Source organism: Convolutriloba macropyga, chromosome 2 (assembly GCF_964194025.1).
Source record: "Convolutriloba macropyga chromosome 2, txConMacr16.3, whole genome shotgun sequence".
NCBI classification, from domain to species: Eukaryota; Metazoa; Xenacoelomorpha; order Acoela; family Convolutidae; genus Convolutriloba; species Convolutriloba macropyga.
In genome coordinates, this window is record NC_134469.1 from 36,291,067 (window position 1) to 36,315,326 (window position 24,260).

Here is a 24,260-nt window from a genome sequence, read left to right on the forward strand (position 1 = left end):
TTGAATTACAGACTGTTACCAATTGCTATACATTACAAACTAAGCTATTGTTAAAATTCAATGTTCGAAAATAGAAGTCGACAATCAAAAACGGAGGTAAAACACTCGAACAGAAAGAAGTCAAAACAAGTCATGAACAAACTTGCTTTCTGCTAAAAAAACTGTAGAATCTCAATACTCCTCTTCGAGTCGAGTCGTAAAAACCTGTAGAATATCAATACTCCTCTTCGAGTCGTAAAAAAAACCTGTAGAATCTCAATACTCCTCTTCGAGTCGTAAAAAAGACACACACGTTTACCATAATCGCTATGAACTGCGTTCAAGAGCAATTACAAAAACATTAGTTAAAACAGAGAGACTAACGTCGGACGAACCGCTCTCCAACAACTGGCGAGGCAAACTTAGAAAGCGGCTAGGTTAGAAACTTTTATGGTGCAAAAAATTCGGGCAAGGGAGTGGTTCGAACACCCGCCTTATCGAATGAGAGTCGGAGACATTAACCTCAACGCTACAAAGTCTTTACGAACCAGTCTCAATGATTTAAAAGCTTCACCAAAAATCGAAGCATCAGAGAGGCTCCAGGGTGATCGAGCTGTCGGGGTTACGGGTAAAATGGTGGTTTAAACCCCGCAGAACACCAAAGACAGTTTTTCCGTGAATCGCTAAGAGAGTAAAAAGGCGTACGCCTCTAAGAGTGAGCGAGGAGGGAGCTGATGGGGGGTGAGGAATGGTCACATTCTAAGAAACCCCCCTATCACGCCAGCAAGCAATTCATGTCTCCAAATCGTTTAACTTTGTCGCATAATTAGAGACTAGTGAAAGTAAGGCTCTAGAACTTAATGCCCTGAGGCCTTTACCTGGTTATCCTGTTTTTGAGGAAGAAGAGTCAAATGGTGAGACCGAAAAAACTGCCAAAAGAAAAATTGGAAGTACGAAAAATTGCATAAAATCCGCAGCACTAGTTTAATGGCTGCAACCCTCATTTGAAAGCAAAATTTAAATTTGCTTTTCTACTGAGTAAATTAGTTGATTCGTCTTCAATAACAAAAGTATTAAAAAAACGAGCAGAAACTTTTCTTGGTCACTAAAACCCAAAAAGAGACCAAAGATTCAAGAACCTTTCCCATCAAATGAAAAAATGCTGAAATAATCCACTGTCTAATGAAAAATAAAATTAGTCGATGGAATCAGTTTCAATATTTAATTCTCATAAACTCACCAATAAGTAAACAGGGAAAAGAACAACAGAAGTCATATCATTGATCATTTTAAGCAAAAACGTGAAGAGGTATCATTTCGAAAGAAATGCAAAACCAACTGGCGGATAACTTTGGTAAATGTTCTTTGAGAGCAATATGACTACTCAGAAGCTTCTAAAAAGCAAAACCGGGAAGAAAAAACTTCATTGGTCAAAAAAAGCAGACCGAGAGAGAGAGAGAGAGAGAGAGAGAGAGAGAGAGAGAAGAAAGAAAGAAAGAAAGAAAGAAAGAAAGAAAGAAAGAAAGGAAAGAAAAAGAAAGAAAGAAAGAAAGAAAGATGTTCTAATATAGCAAACTGTCATAAAATAGCAGCGATTAAGCCACTTGATCTCTTTGGATTGAAACAAGCACAAACAAAAATTGATATTTGAAGACTATTAACTTCAAGTAATCAGAAATGACCTTCCAGAGCAGATACTTTAGTGAAGAATTCTGGTCAGTTCGATAATTAAGAACTATGCAGCTCCGAAATAGAATAGTAGACCCAGTAACAATGCCAACATCGCGCGAATGTCATCGATATCCACATTTGACTTCCATAAATTCGCCGACAAGTTGAAGAGGAAAAAAACAACAGGTGACATGTCATTGATCACTGAAAGGGAAGAAAAGCAAAAGCATAAATTGGAAATGCAAAATCAATTGGCCGGTACTTTGGTAAATGTCTTTGGCTTGGAACAAATACAAATAAAACGAATGACAATTGAGGTTGCAACCCCGGACGAGGGAGTGGGGGGTCGAAATGGCCAGAAAGGTGTGCTGCCGGAGTGGCGGGGTGATTGGGTTGGTCATGAGTGGAGGAAGGTGGGGAGGGAGGTGGGTCAAAATCTTGAGATTCAGAAGCGCCCTTCACACCAGGAGTATATCATGAAAACGTTTCAATTTATATCATAATGAGAGACTAGTGAATGTAAGGGTTTAGGATTACGTAATATCATCGGGGCTTTACCTGGTTATCCTGTTTTGAGGGAGAAACGTCAAGCGGTCAGACAAAAAAAACAGTCGAAAGAAAAGTCAGCAGTATGAAAAATTGCAACGGAACTCGCAGCAATAATATAGTTGCAGCAACCATCATTTGAGCCATGAAAAATTAAATTTGCCTTTTTTCGGATTAAATTAGGTGATTGACTCTAAAACAACGAGGAGAAAATTTTCTTTGTCACTAAAATCCAAATTGAGGCCCAACATTCGAGAACTTTTCCCAATAAGAAAAAAATGCTGATATAACCCACCTGAAAAAATAGACTTGATGGGATCACTATCAACATTTAACTGGCATAAAATTACAGAGAAGTAAAAAAGGAAAAAACAACAGAGGTCATCTCATTGAACACTGATAGCGAAGAAAGGACAATTTGGAAAAAAAACGGAAAACCAATTGGCAGATACTTTGGTATAAGTCCTTGAGAGCAACATCGCTATTAAGAAGCTGCTGGTAAGCAAATCTGAGAGGCACAGAGTTCCTCACTGACCACAAAAAGTAGAGCGGACAGAGAGAGAGAGAGAGAGAGAGAGAGAGAGAGAGAGAGCAGGATAGATAGACGTTATAATATAGCAAACTGCCATAAAATAGCAGCCATCAAGCCACTTGATCTCTTTGGATTGAAACAAGCACAAACAAAAGTCAATTAACTTCAAGTAATCAGAAATGACCTTCCAGAGCAGATACTTTATTGAAGAATTTTGGTCAGTTAGATAATTAAAAACTATGTAGCTTCCAAATCACAGAAGAGCAGGGTCAGTAAAAATGCCAGACAAATGACTAAGGTCGGCTAAGTTGCTCTCAAAAGACCAACGAGCTGTAATAGCCAGCTGGGGCTCAAGGATTAAGAATCACCCGTCACACCAGGAAGTTTTGTCAACTCCTGGAAGTTTTAATAAACCGTCTCTTTGGAAGTTTTAAACCGTCTCAGTTTGGGTGAACCCAGATACCAAGCACTTTTCCAATTAAAAAACTGCTAAAAACCCACCTGTCTAACTGACAATTAAATCACTGCTCTTGGCATCAATATCAACATTTCACTTTTATACACCTATGACAAAGCATACTAGGGGCGAAACAACAGATGGCATTGATTATTAAAAAAAATGAAAAAAAAAACGAAAATGGAGAAAAAAAGCAAAATCTTTTGGCTAATGTCGTAGAGAGCAACAAAACCACTCAAAATCTGAACAGCAAAATCGGGAGATAGAAAACATTTAACTGACAAAGAAAGCAGAGCTGAGAGAGAGAGAAAGAAAGAAAGAGACGTGCAAGTATAGCAAGCAAAATGAAATGAAATAGCCGCGATTGATGTATTTTTTTTGGATTGAAACAAACACAAAACAAAAAATATTTGAAGTCTAATTATTTCAAGTGGCCAGAAAAGATCCTCTAGAGCTAAACCGAGTTTTGGTTAGTTACAAAGGTATGAACTATTCAGCTACCAAATCGAAGAATACTAGGCTTAAGAATTCCACACATGAATAACGTCGGGAGAATCGCTCTCGAAAAACCTTTCTCCAAACAAGCTTTGGCCTTCGGTAGTAGCCTAGGGATGCTAGCATTAGGGGAGGTAAGCGGAGTGAGGGTTAAGACGAGCGGGGGAGGGTTTTATTTACTGTTTTGAGGAGACAAATAATCCTGGTGTGAAGGGCGGTTATTAACCTTAAAATTTTGACCCACCTGTTACCCTCCTCCCACCAAACCTACCCCGTTCACCGCCAAACACCTCAACCCATCACTCCTTCCCCGCTTCTTTCTGGCAATTTGCATCCACAACCCCTCGTCCAGCCTTCCAACCCCCTCCCCCGCCCGTCTCAATGTTGACGCATCCCAGTCACCCCTACGCTACCCCCATATACCAGCACCCCCAATCGCCTCCCACACCATCACTCCCCCGTCTACCTTCCTCCCTTGCAATTTAGACCTCTACCCCTCGTCCAGCATTCCAATCCCCTCCTCGTCTTGAGCCCGCATACTGCTCGCCTCCCCTAATGTTGTTCCGATGAACTAAATTATCAACAACCATTCTCATTAATAGAAAAAAATAGGGGAGGTGAGCGGAGTGAGGGTTAAGACGAGCGGGGGAGGGTTTTATTTACTGTTTTGAGGAGACAAATAATCCTGGTGTGAAGGGCAGTTATTAATCTTAGATTTGGTCCACCTCAGATACACTCCCACCACCCACCCTCCAACCCACCACAGCATTCCAACCCCCTTCTCGTCTTGAACCGTCACGCCGCTCACCTCCCCTAATACTAGCATCCCTAGGCATCAGGCTACTATCGACGCCAAACTATTGCAAACGACGCCAAAAGCTGGACGAGGGGGTTGTAATAAAAATAGCCAGAAAGAAGGGTGCAAGGAGTAGTGGTGAGGTGAGTGGGTTGGTGGTGAATAGGTGAGGGTGGTTGGGGGAGGGTAAATCAGTTGAGCCAAAATCTTGAGTTTAATAACCGCCTTTCACAACAGGAATATTTGTCTCCTCAAAACAGTTTCGGTTAACCGTCTCAGTTCCGTAAAACTCAAGTATCAAGCACCTTTCTGATTAATAGATAAAAATGGGCGAGGATAGCGTAGTGGGGGTTCACTGTTTTGAGCATACATATAATCTTGTTGTGGACGGCGGTTTTTAACTAAGATTTTGACCACACTCAGTTACCCTCCCCCCACTCAACGCCAACCTATCCTCCTTCCACCCTTCTTTCCGGATTTTTGAGTCCCCAAGCCCTCGTCCAGGCTTCCAACCTCACCCCCCTCCCCCCACCCCACTCCATTCCCATCCCCTAATGCTAGCATCCCTAGCAGCAGGCTACTACCGACGCAAAACGCTTGCTGGTCATTCGGTAGCAGTTTGCCCGACGTTATTGAAACCTTCAAATTAGCATAAAACTCCCTTCAATTACCAAAACCTTCGAAACGCTATCAAAGCAAGCTGAAAATTATAACTTTAGTCTAAAATAACCTTTTAGACAATGTAGACAAGTTTTAAAAAAAACAGGTTGAAAAAGAGCCGCACCTGAACAAAAAAATGCTCGCTTAGCGAAAATTTTACACCTACTATTCCCCATCTGTTTCAAAAGAAGGCATGAACAATAGGACCACTCTCTTTTCTCCGCCCTTCGAATTTGTTCATTGAAACAGCTTTTTCAAACTTTATTCACTCCCTGGTTTTCTTGCTCGCTCACTTATAAAAAAAAACAAACAGCCGGCAGATTGCCGGAATAGCTGCGAAAGAATAGACCTACGTGCCGTATAATAAAGACAGAAACAGATAAAGAAATAAATTGAAAAAAGTTATCGACGCCGCTCAAAAAGCTATGTAAAGTGAGAGGAAGAAGTCATTCAGAACATTTTTACATTTTCAGCTTTGCTGTGTGAACAAATGTAAAACGAAAAAAGAGCGTCCGACGAGGAAACAAAAAAAACAAGATCACCGCAATATAGCTCCGCTCAGCTTACAGCTTCGCAGCTATAAAAAAAACCATAAAAAAGATCGCACCAATAAAATTCAAATTCTTTGAATTGTAAAACGGAGTGTGCCTAAATAATAGCCCTCGAGAGGCTAACGGTGGTTATTAAACAGAATGTCAGATGAATTGCTCTTAAACTACAGGCGTTGTAAATTAATTTTATACGGGGCGTAGCTTATGAAAGCTTCCTATTTGCAAAAAAACCTCACAGGGGTTCGAACCCCGGACCTTAAGGCTGCGAGTCTGACATCTTAACCACTAATTGACGATTTCCTTGATTCTCTTTCGCTCACAATCGCGTTTATATTAGCAAAAAACCTTATTTCAGAATGAAAGCGCCTTAGATCACTCGAAAGAACTCAATCGTGAAAAGTCACTCCATAAGTCAAAGACTATTCTAGAACAAAAATACAAAAATTTTCAAGCAACAATTTTGCATAAAAAAGAGACACACAATTAACAAACATAGCCGGCAGATCGCCGGAAAATAGCCGCCGTTGACGCACTAGACGCACATCGTGATTGAAACAGAAAAAAGAGATAGAAATTGACAACATTTTCAAAGTCTCAAAAAGTGTTCTAATTCAGTGTTCAGTTTCAGTCAGATTCTCTTCAGCTTCTAAACTGAAGGATATTAAGCTTAGTACTAATATCAGCTAGCAATCCCTCTAATGAACTTTGATAACCTAATTCAACAAGACTTAATGACCGGGCTTTATCGGCTTATCCCATTTCTTTTGATTTTGCTCTTTTGACTTTGACCGTATTCACTAAATTACGTAAATCAATGCTTCAAAGAATTTAAAATCCATTGAGTTGAAACAGTGAGTAAAGTAGGTCAGAAGTCAAACGTGAAAATCGTGACTTATGTAAAACGAAAAACGTGATCAAAAGGTAAAGCGAATGAAAAACAAACATAGCAGGACAATTCCTGACCTATATTAGCAAAAAATGAAAATTAATGAAACCTCTTAGTTAATGAAAATTCAAAGAATTTTCATTAACTAAACAAAAATATTAGACCTAGAGCGGACTATGAGTGAATTGGGAAAACCATTTCCAAAAGAAATCAGATCAAAAAAATTTAAAAAAAAAACTAAAAATCGATGTCACAATGCCGCATGTGAAAATTCACGCCGCGAAGCCACTCGCTTTTTCGCTCGACTTCCTGTTTCGGCGTGACCAAAGTCACTACTACAATTTGACTTCAAAAATCATGAAAATGTGTGAACAGATCTTAAAAAAAAAGACAGCGCCTCAATACAATTCAAATTCTTTGAATTGTAAAAAAGGAGAGCGCCTAAATAATAGCCGTTTGAGAGGCTGACGTCGGCTATTAATAATTACTTCAAACTTCGTTCGAGAGCAGCTAAACATAAACACAGGTAGCCTAGTAATGCTTTGCTGAACAGATTGTTCACGGCAAAAGTAAAACAAGCCTAAATTTATCAGGTCGATGTTTTTACCAATAAGGGAACACGAGAGGGTAGGTGTGGTGCCAAGGAACCCTGAGTCAGTGACCTCTTCTACAGTTTCACCAATCGACAGCACTAGAGTGGCATTGACGAAAGAAACAATGATGTATGCGTCGTAATCATCTTCGCTAGTCTTCTTCACTGTCCAAACAGCATTGGGAGACCCAGGCAACTCAGACACTGCCATCTCAGACACTTCCAGACCATGCTTCAGTATACGAAATGTAGAGCGCGTGCCACGTCCGCACGCAGCGTAGATCTGTGGCGTGTCGTCATTCATGAGTTCTGCTACCTGACAAGTTACTATTGGCGATAGAGAGTCAATTTCTTCAACCTGAAATGGTGTTAACAGTATTTAAAGTGGGTGAAAAATCAGGATTCAACTATTTCACAGCTCCTGTAGCAACTATCATAAAGGGAGCATCACATATTATACTTGTTGTTCACGAGGCACCTGAGAAAATCTCCACTTTTCTGGACACAAAATTAGCATTCCTGACCACCACAACAAAGAATTAACCAGTCATAGCATGAATTTGATCCCAATATTTCCCCCTTGACAATCATTTAACAGCGCTACGAGCTAGAGTTGACTGCTAACGCCGTTACCTATTACAAATGAATACAAGGTTACATAACAGAAAATTGCATATAAAATCCATGTGGGTAGGGTTGCGAGGGCGGTTCAAAGGCGAAGAAGGGTGGACAGCGGGAGTGCTGAGTGGGCGGGGTGGGGGGGGGGGGGGGGGCTTATGGCGGGGGTGACAGAGGGGGCAAACTTTTTGGATCAAGAACCGCACTTCACACTGTGAAATTGTCTTCTCAAAACAGTTTTGATGAATCGCATTTTTATCGAGTATAGCAAGGCTTAGGGCTCTAAGAAAACTTATATGCCCTCAGAGCGCTAATTGTTTATCCCGTTCTTGAGAACCAGAAGTCAAATGGGTCAGACGAAAAATCGGTCAAGCGAAAATCGCATAACATAGATGGCAGATTGCCGGAAAATAGCCGCAATAGCTTCGTAGGTCTGCAGAATCAAAAAGAATAATACTGAGAAATATTTTGATTAGTTATTCCTCTGAGTATAAATGAATTATATCATAACTATAACATAACAAATCAGGAAAAGAAAACTGAGAGAAAATTGTTTTTGATAATGTAGTTATTCCTAATCCTATGCAACAAATTCACAAAGAAATCAGAGAGTTATGAACATTTGATGGTAGAATAGATTTCCATCAAGAAATTAAATACCCCGCCTCCACTTTATCTCAGTGAATCCCATCAGAAGAACGTCGTAAAACTGCTAGCTTTTACGGCCGTCTCTTTGAAACTTTCGCAAGCCTGGATAACTTGACTTAAAATAATTTAAATTCCTCGAAAAGAAAAACTGACAGCCTAAATAATAGCCGTTTAATCAACCGACGGGGCTATTAAAAATTGTAAAATACCTGTCGAAATTAAAAATCGCAACAATCCCAAAAAATACTACTCAAGCGAAGTTTTAATTGTTCCATTTTGGCTAAAATACCACGATGGAACCAAGAATGTGGTACTGTTCAACAGTCAAAACAACTAAAATTTGATCAAAACATCCGGAATTCATTAAGGCCCTTGAACGGAAGATGTCAATCTGTCAGAAAAAAGAATTTCAACTACACTATTACTTTGCCCTAAAAGAGCATTAGAAGCATCAAAAAGATAGTAGAACAGGCCCAAAAAACTTAAGAATCTGTTTAACTTATTGCTGCTCCTAATAGCTACCCTCAAATTACCTTCAATTATATTGCAAAACACTCACTTGCCCTATCTCTTTGAATTAAAGTAAAGAAAATTCGATTTCAGAGTGGGGAAGTCATTTTGGAGAGTGATTTAAATCACGTGTGACCAAAAACTTAATCACGCGAATGAACAAAAACTTTCTTCACAAGAGTGAAAAATGACGTCACGCTCGCAATTCAGTTGAAATTGCAAGAACGAATGCGCAAAACAAAAGATATGAAGAAGTTGCGACATCATATAGTTTTAACAAAAATCTTGACGAGGAAAAAAACCAAGAGAAGGCCAATAATAGCCCCATTTTTCGCTTCGCGGCTATTAAAAAACATAGCTGGTAAAGACGCGTACCTAATTAGATTACAATTGAGGACAAAGGTAAAACGAAATCTCTCAGACCACCCAAAAACTCAGACACTTACTTAGGTTCAATTAAGCCTCATCAGAAACTAGTCATATTGTCAATAATGATACTAGGCGATAAGACGACAGAAAATACTAAAAAGGGTGCAAAAATCAAAATATATAAATATTTTATGAGAAAAATTGGTGCCCATTTAAACAAAAACATTGGCTGCCCGTCGATGAGTTCAATCAGTTGCAAATAGGTGTCATTAGAACATATGTTTCATATCACTCAAGAGAAGAAACGCAAAACCGCACCAAAATTAACGCACTTCAGAAAATTCGCTTTCAAGAACCTAATATTTGTTCACATAACAACTCATTCCACTTCAACGGTACTTGGAAAAAAATCACAGTTCAAACACACTCGCTTTTAGCTCTCTTTGTTACTTTTTGTTGAAACACTAGTTGAAATTTCTTTACTAGTTGCAACGCCAAAACAACTATTGGCAAAACAGCTTACAATACAGATAGTCATCATTCAAGAAATGACTACCATCATTAAAAACAACAGAGAGCAGTACAGAGAAAACCGAGGAAAGGAAGATAGAAAAAAATGATGAACGACCCAAAGCTAATCCGAAAAACGCTAATCAACAACCAAAAACCTAAACAACGAAAAACCTGATGAAATTACAAATGTACAAAATTTATTTCAGTATAAAAAGCCATGTATAATCTTGAAGAGCCCACTCTTAGTAATAATACAACTTAAAACCTATATAATAGCTCTAGATTAAATAGTGAACAAGAAAAACTATTGGGAAAAGTGTATTCAGAAAAACTAGGCAAAATTAAAGAAAAACGAAAATAGGCAAAAATTTGATTAATGTTATTCAATTTTTCTTAAGGAACAGAACTCAAAACAAAAATCTATCGAATCGAAAGGCAATCCAAAACACTTGAACAATTAAATTTAAAAAAAACTTTCACGCATACCATACGAAAAGAAAAATGAACGACCAAAATGCAAAAATACCTCAAAATTGCATCTAGAAAAATTAAAAATTGCTTCAAAAGTTCACAAATGATCCCAAACGTACTTTTTCTAGCTTAGATATATGAGACGAACGCCTTTGGCGGGGAAAGCAAGAGTCAAAACCAAAAAAAAATGCTCTAAAAAGCCGCACCATTATCAAAAATATGGCTGAGAAAGCTAGAGTAAAAAACAAAAACATCACACTAAAAAGCCGCACCATGGTCGCGACTCCAAATACGATTTCCGATGTCAAAACGTCCAATATGCTCAATTGCTGTTCAAATAAATCTGCATATCTTAGCAAAGATACCCAGCAGATTGCTAAAAAATATAGCTACTAAAGATTTCCATAAACCCAATTGGGATTAAAAGAAAAGAAACTGCATTTTGTACAAAAAGGTAGTAATACTGTTGATGTTCTCCCACAGCTAGACAAACTCCAGTTTCTGATTGAGGCAATGCAGAGGCGGCTAGTATAAATACCAATAAGCATAAGAGATGTCTAAGATTTATAAGAAAAAAGTTCAAGTAGCGGGCATCTAAAATTGGGTTTTATGAGCTACTCTTGTTTCAAGTTTTGATTTGGCTTTTCGATACTGACTCGGTTGATTCTAAGTTGTTTTACTGAGCACCTGCTGTTTAAAAGCACTTTGCGCAGAATGAAAGGAGCAATAAAGTATCCTACAGAAGTAAAAAAAATTGTTTAACAAGCTGTGAACTAAGGTGAAACAAATTTTTATTCGACGAAGTAATAAAAATAAGGGACGCTATAATATCGCGCTCAAAAGATTAAGGACATTTTACAAAACAATAGATGTTTGAGATGTTTCGCATAACAAGCGAAACATCTCAAAAACGGAGAAAAAAGCAAGAAAAAAACTTAAAGACAAAATCTAAGAACTGTTCAATTTTTTTAAAAGGCTCTCTAAAATTTGTAGAGTCTGAATATATGAGTCTCAAATACGACATACCTTAGAAAACAGTTCCTGTTGATTCATTGAGCAACCACTCGACACCCAGAGGTACCGGAAAAGCTAGATAGAAGTATTAACTACAAAAGTATTGATTATTGCAGTACTGATCTATCAAACCTCGAAAGGTTTTCATGTAGTAACAATAACCCAACAACCAACCTTATTTAAACAATTGGATACATAAAAAACTTTGAAAGGCAAAAAAATAGTATAAAATTATTTGAAAACAGGAAAACAAAGCAAAATTGTTAAAATTTAGCCGGTTTTCTTCAACAAAATAAAACTACAAGTGATAACAAAAATATAAAGTCATGAAAACCCACATGAATACTGACTTCAAATAGAAAATTCTCCGTGACAATAAAACCTTGAAAAAAACTAAAACCGGTAAAAAGCGTTCAACTGCGAAATCACAAAAACAGCTCATGATTGGATATAAAAGTCTAATATAATTTAGTTGGTCGAAAATGCTTCCTGACAAACAGTTACTTATTAATGTTGTTTTGAACAACCAGTTTACCCCAAAAAAAGAAAACTAAAAAAGAACTATTTCGAAAAAGCAGACCGTGATCAAAATATTTTGCTCACTTAGCAAAAATTTTTCACACTTACTTTTCTTGCTCTCCCAAAAACGCAGCATGAACTGAAAACTACGTTCTCTTCTCTCTGCTCTTCAATTCGTTCTACCATCTGACCTACAATTAATTTTCACGAGCGGCATTGAGTTTTACATTCTGTTTTAATTGCACTCCAAAAATTAATGATGGAAAACGCTCGACCAATACTCCGCATCGAGTCATAATAAACACAGTCGGCAGATTGCCGGAGAAGCTGTGAAAGAATAGAATTGCTCGCCGTATAATGGAGGTAGAAACGGATAGATACGAGTTGAAAAAACTATCTAAAAAACATTCAGCGATCAACAAATAAAGCTTGTTATAATTCATTGCACAGAAGCCTTTTCATTACAAACTGTATTACACATGAGTTCCTTTGACCTTAAACTAATTCAAATAAAAATTGAGTTTTAAAGTGCAAAAGTCATTTTACTGATTGAGGTAAGTCACGTATGATTTAAAATAAATCGCGCAAATGAGCTTTAAAAAAACATTGGCTAAATAGAGTTAGAAAAGACCGCGCGCAAATGCCGTTAGTGAGAGGAAGATGTAACAAGTTCGAACAAATGTAAAACGAAAAAGAGCGTCAGAAGTCAGAAGACAAAACAAAAAACATAGCCTGAAAAGACTCGAAGAGTCGTCTTTGAAAAAATTACCTTTTAAATCAACTGGTACCTACTAAAGTAAAAAAAAAAGAGAATTGTCAGAAAAACAAAAAATAGCCATGAAACCAAATCAACTAAAAACCTACATTACTCTTATATATAAAACAAGCTAAAGTTATGTACGCAATTGAAAACATCAAACTGCGAGAGCAGCAAAAGTTAAGATATATTAGGCTCCCAAAATTCTCTTCTTGAAGAAAAATTTGAATACTGCAAGAAATAGCCAAAACGTGTCACAAAATTTATCAATTTCCGTAAATTCTCTCAATCAAACACTATTTTACAATATAAGTACTCAGTTGGTAACTAAATAAACTTTCCACATTAGTTGTCGCTTTAAATGACAATGAAAAGCATGATAAACTAAACAATGGGAAAAAAATTAAACAACTGGAAATTAATCATGAAAAAGACTAAAGAGACAGAACAATACTCAAACGCAAAAAAACTATATATTACAGAAAGTGCTAAAAATATTAGCAGAAAAGAGTGCCGTTCAAAAATTCTAAAAGTGAAGCTAGTAAAACCTCAGTGTCATATGTTGAATAAAATCAATTGCAAACAAATAAAGCTTGAAAAAAATCAAAAGACAAAAAATATTAGTTCAAATTGATATCTTTCAATCTAAAAAAGGCAGGACGAATAAAACTAGAGGTCTTAGGATAATGTCAGGAAGAAATATGCTAAGTGGAGAATGTAGACGTAAAAAAGATGAAAACCAAATCTCAATTTCTGAAATATTAAAAATTTCTGAAAAATTAAATTCAAAATTAAATTGGAAAATTTAAAAAAAATGAGGTAAAACATGGATTTTTCGTTATTAAGCAATCAAGGTTTAATAAAATTACATATCCATCTTCCTGTCTCAGCAAGAAGTAAAAACCGCTGAATTGCAAAACAGTAAAAGAATTTGAACAAAACTGGCAGATTGCCAGAAAACAGCCGCAATAGCTTCGTAGATCTGCAGTCTCACAAAAAAGTAAAAAAAGACCAGAAAAATTTGTCTTTTCATTGAAGGCTGATATGTTAAATTTTGATTTAAAATCTGTATAAGTTTTTGCTGCCTCTATTAGCTGCTCTCAAATAACCTTTATTTAGAGTGGCACACCCATGTGACCTTATCTCTTTGAATTAAAGTAAATAAAAGTCAATTTCAAGTGAGGAAGTCATTTTTGAGAGTGAGGTAAGTCAAGTGACCAAAAATTTAATCACGCCAACGAAGAAAAATCTTGCTTGACTAAGAGCGAAAAATGACGTCATGCACGCAGTTCAGATGAGATTGCATGAACGAATTAACAAAAATCAGATTTGAAGTGGTTGTGACGTCATAGAGTCGTAACAAAAATCGCGACGACGAAATAAAAAAACATAGCAGGACAATTCCTGACGTACAATTCAAAGAATTTTCATTGACTAAACAGAAAACCTAGACCAAGAATGGACTATGAGTGAATTGAGAAAACCATTTTTAAAAAAATCAGATCAAAAAATAAGAAAAAAAAACAGAAAATCAATGTCAAAATGCCGCATGTGATCAAAAAACCACTAGCGAGAAATGACAATTCAATTCAAACAAAAAACTAGAATGAGCTGTGAATGGATTGGGAAAACCATTAAGAAAAAAATCCGATCCAAAAAATCGAAAAAACAGTAAAATTCAGAGTGAAATTGCCGTATGTGAACAAAAAACCACTACCGAGAAACCGAATTTTTGTTCAAACACCATTTTCTCACTCTACTTTAAAATTAGAGCGAAAAAAATTCACGCCGCAAAACCACTCGCTTTTTCGCTCCATTTCGTGTTTCGGCGTGACCAAAATCACCACTCCAATTTGACTTCAAAAATCATGAAAATGTGTGAACAGATCTTAAAAAAAGACAGCGCACCAATACAATTCAAATTCTTTGAATTGTAAAAAATCAATCGAAGACCAATAATAGCCCCAGCTATCGCTGTGCGGCTATTAAAAGAAGTTCAAAATATGGTGAACATTTTACTGAATTTCAAATAGATATCAACAAAAACGATTAAATTAGCGATTAAACCAAAAACACCGACCGTGCACCAAGGGATTTTTTTACTGAATGAGAGCAATTGAAATCACTCAAAAATCAAGAAGAATTCGTGCAAAAGTAACTTGAAAAGTCAAAGATTATTCTAGGAGAAAAGCGAAAAACGGTCGAGCAAAAAATTTGCATAGAAAACGCCCCCACACGTTTACAATAATTGCTTCTTTTTCGAGAGCAATTAAAAAATTTGGGCCAAATGGACAACAGCACGTCTAAAAACTTTCATCTATATGCGCCAATCTCTCAAAAAGTTTCAAAGTCAAAAAGTCATGCACTCAACGCAGCACATGAACAAAAAACTTCTCTCGCTCAGAAAAATTCACACGACAATTTTATTCGAGTTCACTATTACGTCAAAACGCCGACTGAGCAAATAGTACTTCCGGTAAAAAAAAACCCTAAGAAAACCAATAATCCTCTTCCAGTCGTAGAAATCAAGAGCACCGCAATATAGCTCTCCTCAGCTTACAGCTTCGCAGCTATAAAAAGACAGCACATCAATACAATCCAAATACATTAAATACGATTATGCCTACCTGGACAAGATTTTTGAGCCCTCTGGGCGCGAAGAAGAAGGTTTCTCCCTCCTCCAGAGGCATCTGGCTGGAAAACTCCATTTCATCGTCATTCTCTCCCAAATGGGCAATTTGGTACAGATAGTGGTTTCCAAATTCAGATGCCACAAATAGGAACCCAGTTTTCAACACAACTAATGCAGATGCAACTGGAACAGTGTCGAAATATTTCAGTTTCATTTCGGTTACCATGTCCTCGTCAACTTCTAGTGTTATTTTGAACACATCGCCCTTAAAAGAATTATTGTAAATGCATCAAAAATCAACTACAAATATAGCTAAAACTCATGCATTGATATCGACAGGAATTATCAAATTCAAGAATATTTTGCATTAAATCAGCACCTCAACTGAGAATAAATTGAGCATCTGAGATCAGCATCGAAATACGACTTCTGTAATGAAAAAACACCGCCTAAAATTATGAAGCTTAGCTCAAACTATTAACAATGAGCTACGATCATTAGATTTGTTTTTCAAAGGATGGCCTTATAAATGAACTGAAACGATTGTGTTGGGCTAGGCTGAGTGAAACCAGTGTTGTTCGAGTTTATTTCCTATCCATTTTTTGGGCAGTAGTACTGAAAATTTGAAATATTTGACAAAACACAGACGTTTAGCTATATGTACTGCTATATCAAACGATGTAAAAATCTTGTACATTATTAAATATTACAAAAGGGGAGAATACCTGCTCGGTCTGAACGAGGAAGAAAAACATGGATCTGGTTTTATGGGTAGCTGAGCAGACGATAAGGAGACCTCTTTCTGGATCATCTAGGTCATTTCGTCTTCTCGGAATCGGAGCTCGGATGTCAGGCTGGTCTCCCAGGTTCTTGTAAGTGATATAGTTCTCTGAGCACACGAGTACTCCACTAGGACCGTCGTTTCCTCCAGGCACTAAAAATAAATTCACAATTTTTGGGAGTTAAGTCTGTCTTATTCAAAAATTTGGAGCCATGGCAGCCTGGGCGACTCCTCCAAGTATTGATCAATACAATCACTTTCGGTTAATCGTCCCTGAAGCATCCTATCGCTGATTCACACGCAGAGAACTTCAAAACCCGAGCTACAGCGTTGTAACCCTACACGGAGGACAAATTGAAGAGGTCTAGAAGTTAATACTTGATAAAGATCAGTACACCATAATTTCACTATGTATTGGTGGCAACAATTTTAAGACCCATTCAAAATCAGCTATTGGTATAAAAACGTAGCAAAACGTTGCCATATTGATAAAGATTACTTTCCGCAAAAAAATTTGTTGCAATTTTTACCATTTTGATGAACTTTTCACTCGATAGTCAAATCTTTTAAACATACCTTTATTAGTATTTAAAACAGAAAATGGGTAAAGATGAACAGAACTTTCATAAACACCGGCACCAAAAATAATCACAATACTTTTATTCACGGAAAACTTCTTCCAGTAATAGCCGGACTTTTAAAACTTCAAATCACTGCATCAGATCAATATATCTTTGCCGAAACAAAAAAATCATTATGCCAACAAAAAACAATAACAGTAAAACAATGAAAGAGGAAGGGAGATAAAGAAACCGGTATATAAAATCTGTGAAGGCAATACTAAAAAAGCTCTGCACGTTGAGATGTTGGCTACGAATTCAAAACAATAAAATTTATATCCCTCGGTGCTAAAACCTACAATATTGTAAACAAGTAAATATTATAATTAACGGTAAACGCCATTCTTTTCACTGAATGCTGAGATGGCACTCACCAGACAACAAAGCAGATTTGAAGTGATTGTGACGTCATATGATCGTAACAAAAACCTTATGACAAAACAGTTTTAAAAAACTTGCAAAAATTAGTATAATTTTGAGTAAAGTTTGCAGTAAAAAATGGTCATAAGAAATTATGTCTTGCAAAAGACCTCTCTCGAACTTTTTTCAAATGTCAATTTAAGACTATTCGAACATAAAACTTGGAAAAAATGGCGACAAACGTAAAAAAAAATGCACCGTCGTGGGCTAAAAAACCTTTATAAAGGACCTTTTAACCTTGAATCAAGGCCTTTACAGCAGCTTCACCACTCGAAGCACTTAAACGACTACCAACACCAGCTAAGGGCTTCTAATGAAACTTGATGCTCGCTGAGGTTTAACTGTTTATACCATATTGACAGCTCAAAGTCAAGCAAAAAGGTGTAAAAACATCTTACAAAAACAGCCAAAGAATTCCCGAAACGACTCGGAGTAGAAAACTGACCATCCTCAGTGATCTGACGCAATTTCATTTGACACTAAACTTAATAACACTAAACATTTTGAAACGATATCAAACTTAGATGAGAAAACAAAGTGACAAAGCCGAAAAGCATGTCATAAAATTTACATCAAGTTCCCACTCCAGAAGTACAGGTAAGACCTGGTAATTCAGAAATATAGTTCATAAAAATAATTAATAACAATATAGTTCAAAAATATAATTTAACCTCCCAAACAATATTCGGCAAAAATTTTAATTAAATCTGCTAGATCAGTCATTCGACCAATAAATTGCAGAAAAATACTTCATAGACCTGCAGTCTCAAAAAAAACAGTAAAAAATACAGAATAAAAAAAATTCGTCTTTTAATTGAAGGCTGATATGTTATATTTTGAATAAAAATCTGTATAAGTTTTTGCTGCCTCTATTAGCTGCTCTCAAATAACCTACATTTAGAGTGACACACACCCATTTGACCTTATCTCTTTGAATTAAAGTAAATAAAAATCAATTTGAAAGTGAGGAAGTCATTTTTGAGAGTGAGTTAAGTCAAGTGTGAACAAAAATTTAATCACGCGAATGAACAAAAAAACTCGCTCCATTAAGAGCAAAAAATGACGTCAAGCACGCAATTCAGATGAAATTGCATGAACGAATGAACAAAAAGCAGATTTGAAGTGGTTCTGACATCATATGATCCTAACAAAAATTTCGACGACGAACTAAAAATAACCAAGAGAAGGCCAATAATAGCCTCAGCTAACGCTGCGCGGCTATTAAAAACAAAGTTAGAAAAGCAAAAACCTAAAAAAATTAGAAACCTGCATAACTTTTTGAGTTAAAGGTGCCTGTCTACCTTTCAAATGTCACTTCATGGTAACAGCTACTGTAAAATTGCTTCACATTAAGAACCATAAAATTGGAAGAAATAGATTTTAAAAAAGCTTAAGAAGAGTCGAAAATTGGCAAAAATTTGCTCAAATAACTTATTTTTCTTTAACAACTCAGAGTGAAAACTAATCAATTTGAGAGACAACCAAAATTAATAGAAATACTGATTTCAAACACAGAACTCCCCAAATGCTATCAAAAATTGAAGAATACAAAAAATTGCTGAAAAAACTCAAAATAAGACAAGATGGTAAAAATAGCTGAAGATTGACATCAAAAGTGTAAAATTCAATTCAGATGTTCAAAAACCTTCAAAGCCAACTATTACCAGTTTGGATCATTGAGTGAAACACATTTGACTGAAAAAGTAGGAGTTAAAACCAAAAAAAAACTTTCAAAAAGCCATGATCAAAATTTTCCGCTCGCACATTGAAAATCTTTTCACAACTACTTTGCTCGCTCTCTCACAAATAAGCGACATGGACAAGAACTACTCTCTCTTCTCTCAGTTCTTCAGCAATGTGACTTAAAGACTTTATACGCATTTCACTTCCTGTTTCAAATACACTCCAACAAAATTACCGATCAAAAAAGACGCTCCGCCAATACTCCTCGAGTCGTAAAAAGAGAGCACCAACACAATCCAAATTCTTCGGATAGTAAAAAACCAATAGAAGGCCAATAATAGCCCCAGCTATCACCGTGCGGCTATTAATCAATAAGGGGGGGGGTTAAAATGACGTAATTCGAGGTTATCATATACCACCATAATTAGACTGACTTTTAGTAATGAACTGCAGCCCATCGAGTTCAGCTATTGACACTTGTGAATGAGTGAAATTTAGATCACATAAAACGAAACAGTCAAGCGCGTAAAAGTCACTCGAAAAGTGAAAACTGTCAGGTAAAATACTGAAAAGGATTCAATGCGTCTGACCGTTTCATTTGGTATCCCGATATTTTATTCGGGTATTTTAAGAATTAATGCCTCGGAACTTGATTTAATTTAATTTTGTCCGTTTTTATTAAGTCAGCGGTCAATGGGATAGGTGAATGATCTGAACAAAATTCATGCTGTAGAATATGCGCTTTACAGTTTAAAAGGTTCTTAAAAACGAAATGATCAAAACTGGTTGCAGTATCATTCGTAACTCTTGTAGCCTCCATTTTTCAGGCTACAAAATGAAAACGAAACTCCATCTTTTATACTGAACTCCGTTTTTTTTTACTTACAAAAGTGATTAAAGGAACTCCGGTTTCCTATACTGCCCTGGTTCCCCTCAGTTTAGTTCGTTTCTCGTGACTCTGTTTCTCTCATTAAACCAAATATTGACTCATGAGTATAACAGAATTACGAAAAAATTACTCTATATTTGTAAAAGTGCTCCATGCTGAAATCCAAATTATTTACAGTTGAATTATTAACAACCAGCGTCAGCTAATTTGAAATCTGATTGAGGTTTATTAGGCAAAACTGATCAAAAGCCTGTTTTCAGTCACTTACACGATAAGAAAAAATTAAAAGAACGCACAGCAGAAATTAATACAGGAAATAATCTTGCAACAAACGCTTCAGAAAAGATTTTTGCTTCACAATTCAGAAGTTTGATTCTTTAGTGTTCAGAGCAAAATCGAACAGTTGCCATTCTTCCGAAAAATTGGGAGTGGCTCACAAACATTTAATCAAACTGACAGGTTCAAAACAATTGAAATCAAATCTAAAGGTCACATTTGCCTATGCCCTAATAACTAAAGAAAAAAATTTTAACTAAAGAATATCTAAAGAACAGTTACGCGGTCTTCGAAAGCCGTATTATAGTGCGCTCAAATCTGATTCCTGCCGCTTTATCTAAAACGGTTAGCAGTTTACAACTAAAGAGTGTATACTTGAAAAAACTTTGATTCTTAAATCAAAAGCTTTGATACTTTAAAGCATTTAGAGGTGAAAAAGCTATCCACACCAATAAAAGTTATGAACAGTAAGCATAGTTTTATTTTATCATTCATGCAATTTAGGAAGGTACTTGAAATAGTGATGCGCAAGAGAATTGAACCAGCCTATTCCCGCTCTTGCGCGCAAGAATCAGGCAGGCTTCAAACGCGGTGTTGGTTGCAGAGACCAAATTTTCTCCCTTAGACAAAATCTGGAGCAGAGAAACCCGTTTCACCGCCTCACATCTGGCGTTCGTCGATTGTCGATTTCAAAGCAGCCTTCGACAGCGTTAACCGCGAGTGCATATGGAAGATTGCTGCAAAGTGATGTGTGCTACGTGCGATGTACACAGAGAGCCGGAGCCAAGTTAGAGTGTACAACGCGACATCGCGATCCTTTGACATCAAATCCGGAGTTCGCCAAGGCTCTATTCTGGCCCCTTTTCTGTTCAACTTAGTCATCGACCATATCATGATCTCCGCGCTTCGAACTTGTAAGTTTGGTGTCAGCCTGGACGACACCGCCGTGGCAGATCTTGACCACGCTGATGATATCGCATTAGTCGATGACAACATTTATGACATCAAAAGACTTCTTGATGCCCTTAACATTGAAGCCGAGTCCTGTGGCCTAAAAATTAACTTAAAGAAGACTGAATTCTGCAGCAACCAAGAAGACGCCACCCTCTCCTGCAACGGCGTCCAACTCAATCTGCTTGAACATTTCACATATCTGGGGAGATCGATCCAACTAAACGGCGATATAGCCCGAGAAGTGAAGTCCCGCATAGGCTGAGTCGCCCAGAGCTACAAGAACCTTGATAAATTCTGGTGCATGAAAAACATCCCGCGCTCCCTGAAGATCAAAGACTACAAAGCTTGTATCACTAGTGTGCTTTTCTACTCCTGTGAAACCTGGCCGCTCCGCGCCTCAGAGCTCAAAAGTTTGATGGGATTCGACAAGAGGTGCCGGCGAAGAACTCTTGGAGACCCCACAGTTACCAGCAACCTCGACGTCTCCATCAAACGTAGACGCTTGAGGTGGCTTGGTCACGTTCTTAGGATGCCCGAGGACTGTCTCCCCAGCGCCACCCTTGAGTTTGTCAATGGGCCCTCTTGGAAGCGGCCACCCGGTGGTGTATAAACCACCCGGAGAAACATCGTGTGCGGGGAACTGAAACAACACCTCAAGTCCCCAAGGATGTCTCACAAAAAGTGAATGAAGAGTGGTTCACCATTGCCAAAAAAACTGCTGTGCACCGGCCGCAATGGAGAGCTCTTATTCGTGACAGTTGTGGCGGGTAATGGTCGACCCCGACTGAAAAGCCCGATGATGATGATTGTCTTCTCAAAACGGCTTCGGTGGATCGTATACATAGAAAAGGCGTCAGGTTCTACAACAGCTGCTTAGCCACTTAATGCGTTCCGGGCTTTACCTGTTTATACCGTTTTCGAGGACGACAATTAAAGGGGTCAGACGAGAAATCGGTCAAGCGAAGAATCACATTTAAAAAAGACCACGGAGCCAATATAATTGCTACTAACTTCCGCTTAGAGCAATTAATTACAATACCTAATTGCTTGTCAGCGGTCAAATACTTCAAGCTTACACACAACATTGAAGACCTGGGTGAATGCATGGGTGAACCTCGCCCAATTGTGATGTCCATGGAACTTTAGAAGCCTTGATAAGGACAATTTATTTCAAAGAAGATTATTATTATTATTATAGGTTTACGCACCATTTATAAACTCAAAAGTGCTTTCAAAATCAAAATTTAAATAAAAAACTTTTCAGTTTTCTGCGATAATCCAATTCATGGGGTATTAGTTTTGTCTCAAAAGGCAACTTATTCCATTCGAAAGGAACAGCAAAACTGAAGGATTTCGCCCAAATGCAGTTGTGACATTAGGAACCTTATTTGTATGCCTAAATTTTAAGCTTATTGGCATCTAGTCACCTTATCAATTCGGAAAACTAACGCGCCCAGATACATCGGCATTTTCCACGGATGGTTAACTAAGCGGTGACCAAAAAAAAGAATTTTGTAGAGGATACGTTGTTTCATGGGTAGCCAATGAAGCTCTTTGATATAATTAGCTGTTGGTGAACCAGGTGATAACCTAAAAATGAGACGACATGCTGAGTTCATTATACGCTGTAATTTCTGTATAATATTCACAGGTAGTCCATAGTACAGTGAGTTGCAGTAATCTAGTCGCGAGAGAATCATTACCCGAACTAATTCGATCAACGACTTTCTGTCGACTGTATCTCTGATGGAATAAATTTCTCGCAGGAAATAGTAACATCTACGGCACACGGAACTAACTTGTTTCGCATATGAAAGTCTGGAATCTAAAGTGAAGCCCAATAAAGTAACATTGTTAGCAAAATTGGCATCCGTTGGAAGTTCAATATCGCAATTTAAACTATTCTTTCTACTAACAAACATGTATTCAGTTTTATTCGAGTTTAATTGGAGCTTAGCACCACTGAACCACTTTTGGAGAGTCGTAAGTATCAAATCAAAAGCCCCCTGATTTATCGAAGCATGGTAAACAAAACAGATAACAGTGTCATCGGCATAAAAATGGTAATTGACATAAAGACGTTCAAACAGAACTTCTAGAGGAACAAGATAGCACGAAAAAAGAACGGGACCTAGAATAGACCCTTGAGGAACACCCGTTTTTATAGTTCTTGGCATCGAATATTCACCATCAATAAACACTTTTTGAGATCTACTACTCAGAAAACTATTTAAAAAGCTAAGCACTTTGTCTTTGAAAGCCAGCTGATAGATCAAGTCCAATATAAAGTGCTCTTTGTCCTATCTAAATTGAGGCGCAAATCATTTGTAACCTTAGCCTTTGTAGAAAAGAATTTCCTGTAGGCACTTTGGTGTTTGCTTAAGAGACTATTCTTTTCAAGGTGTTCACGCATTTGTATGAAAGCCGCCCGTTCTAATAGTTTTGAAATGTAACTTGGGTTCGAGATAGGTCGATAATTGGAAAAATCTTCATTGTAGGAATTTTCTTTCTTCAAATGGGGCCTAACAATGGCCAGTTTAAAGGAATGGGGGAAATATCCCGCCTTCAGCGAAAGATTAAGAAGTTTCAGGAGGTCGAGAAAATAATGATCTGAAAATGACTTTACAAGATGTGTCGGAATGATGTCCAGTGGAGATGTACTGTTTGACGACGCCGAAATTAAATCTCTAAACTGACTTATCGACAACTCTGTGAACGAATACATTGAGTTAACTTCAGTTTTCAGAATTTCTGGACCTATCGCAGTCGGAATCGATGCAATAATACTTTTCACTTTAGATATAAAGAACTCGTTGACGTCGTTTGCAAGCTGTTTTTTGTTTTCATATTTCGGGAGCTGTTCTCCATCTTGACCAAGAAGCAATTTTAATGTGGCAAACTTTTTACGGCTGCAATTTTCCATCAACGCATTCTCTATGTACAAATTACGCTTCTCTAAGAATTTTTCAAAAAAAAATATGGGTAACATTTTCGTATTCAGATTTCAGTACAGATGTTTTCGACTTTCTGTATTTACGCTCTGCTTTTCTCTTCTTTCGTTTCAATCGCTCATCGTCAAAGAATGGGCATTGATGCTTAGTAAATGTTTTTTTTTGAGTGGTAGAACGGAATCCAAAATTCTCAAACCTTAGATACATATCCCATGCTTCATCAATACTTGAGGCAACATCGAACTTTAAGCACGACTTAAATAACTTAAAAAACCATTAGAGTCAAACTTCTTCCAATTTCTACACATCAAACGCTGTTGAGATTTGCTGAGCGAGAAACAAATAAACGAATGGTCCGAAGAAGTAATGAAGCTATTCGATTTAACATTAATTGAAATATTGTTTGACGCAATAATATGGTCAAGAATCCCGCCACTTCTATGCGTTTTATCAAACGTACTGAGTCAGGC

The 24,260-nt window shown here is 37.2% G+C and overlaps 1 protein-coding gene across 1 annotated transcript in view; it reads right to left on the minus strand.

Annotated features, from left to right (window-relative positions):
- LOC142358627 (splicing factor 3B subunit 3-like) overlaps positions 1 to 24,260 on the minus strand; it is a 42,037-nt gene that overhangs the window by 12,140 nt on the left and 5,637 nt on the right. Inside the window, exons 2-4 of the mRNA XM_075410084.1 lie at positions 15,942 to 16,150; positions 15,212 to 15,481; positions 7,181 to 7,523 (exon numbers count right to left, since the gene is read on the minus strand). Of these exons, the coding sequence (XP_075266199.1) occupies positions 7,181 to 7,523; positions 15,212 to 15,481; positions 15,942 to 16,150 (822 nt within the window). The remainder of the gene's footprint in view (positions 1 to 7,180; positions 7,524 to 15,211; positions 15,482 to 15,941; positions 16,151 to 24,260) is intronic.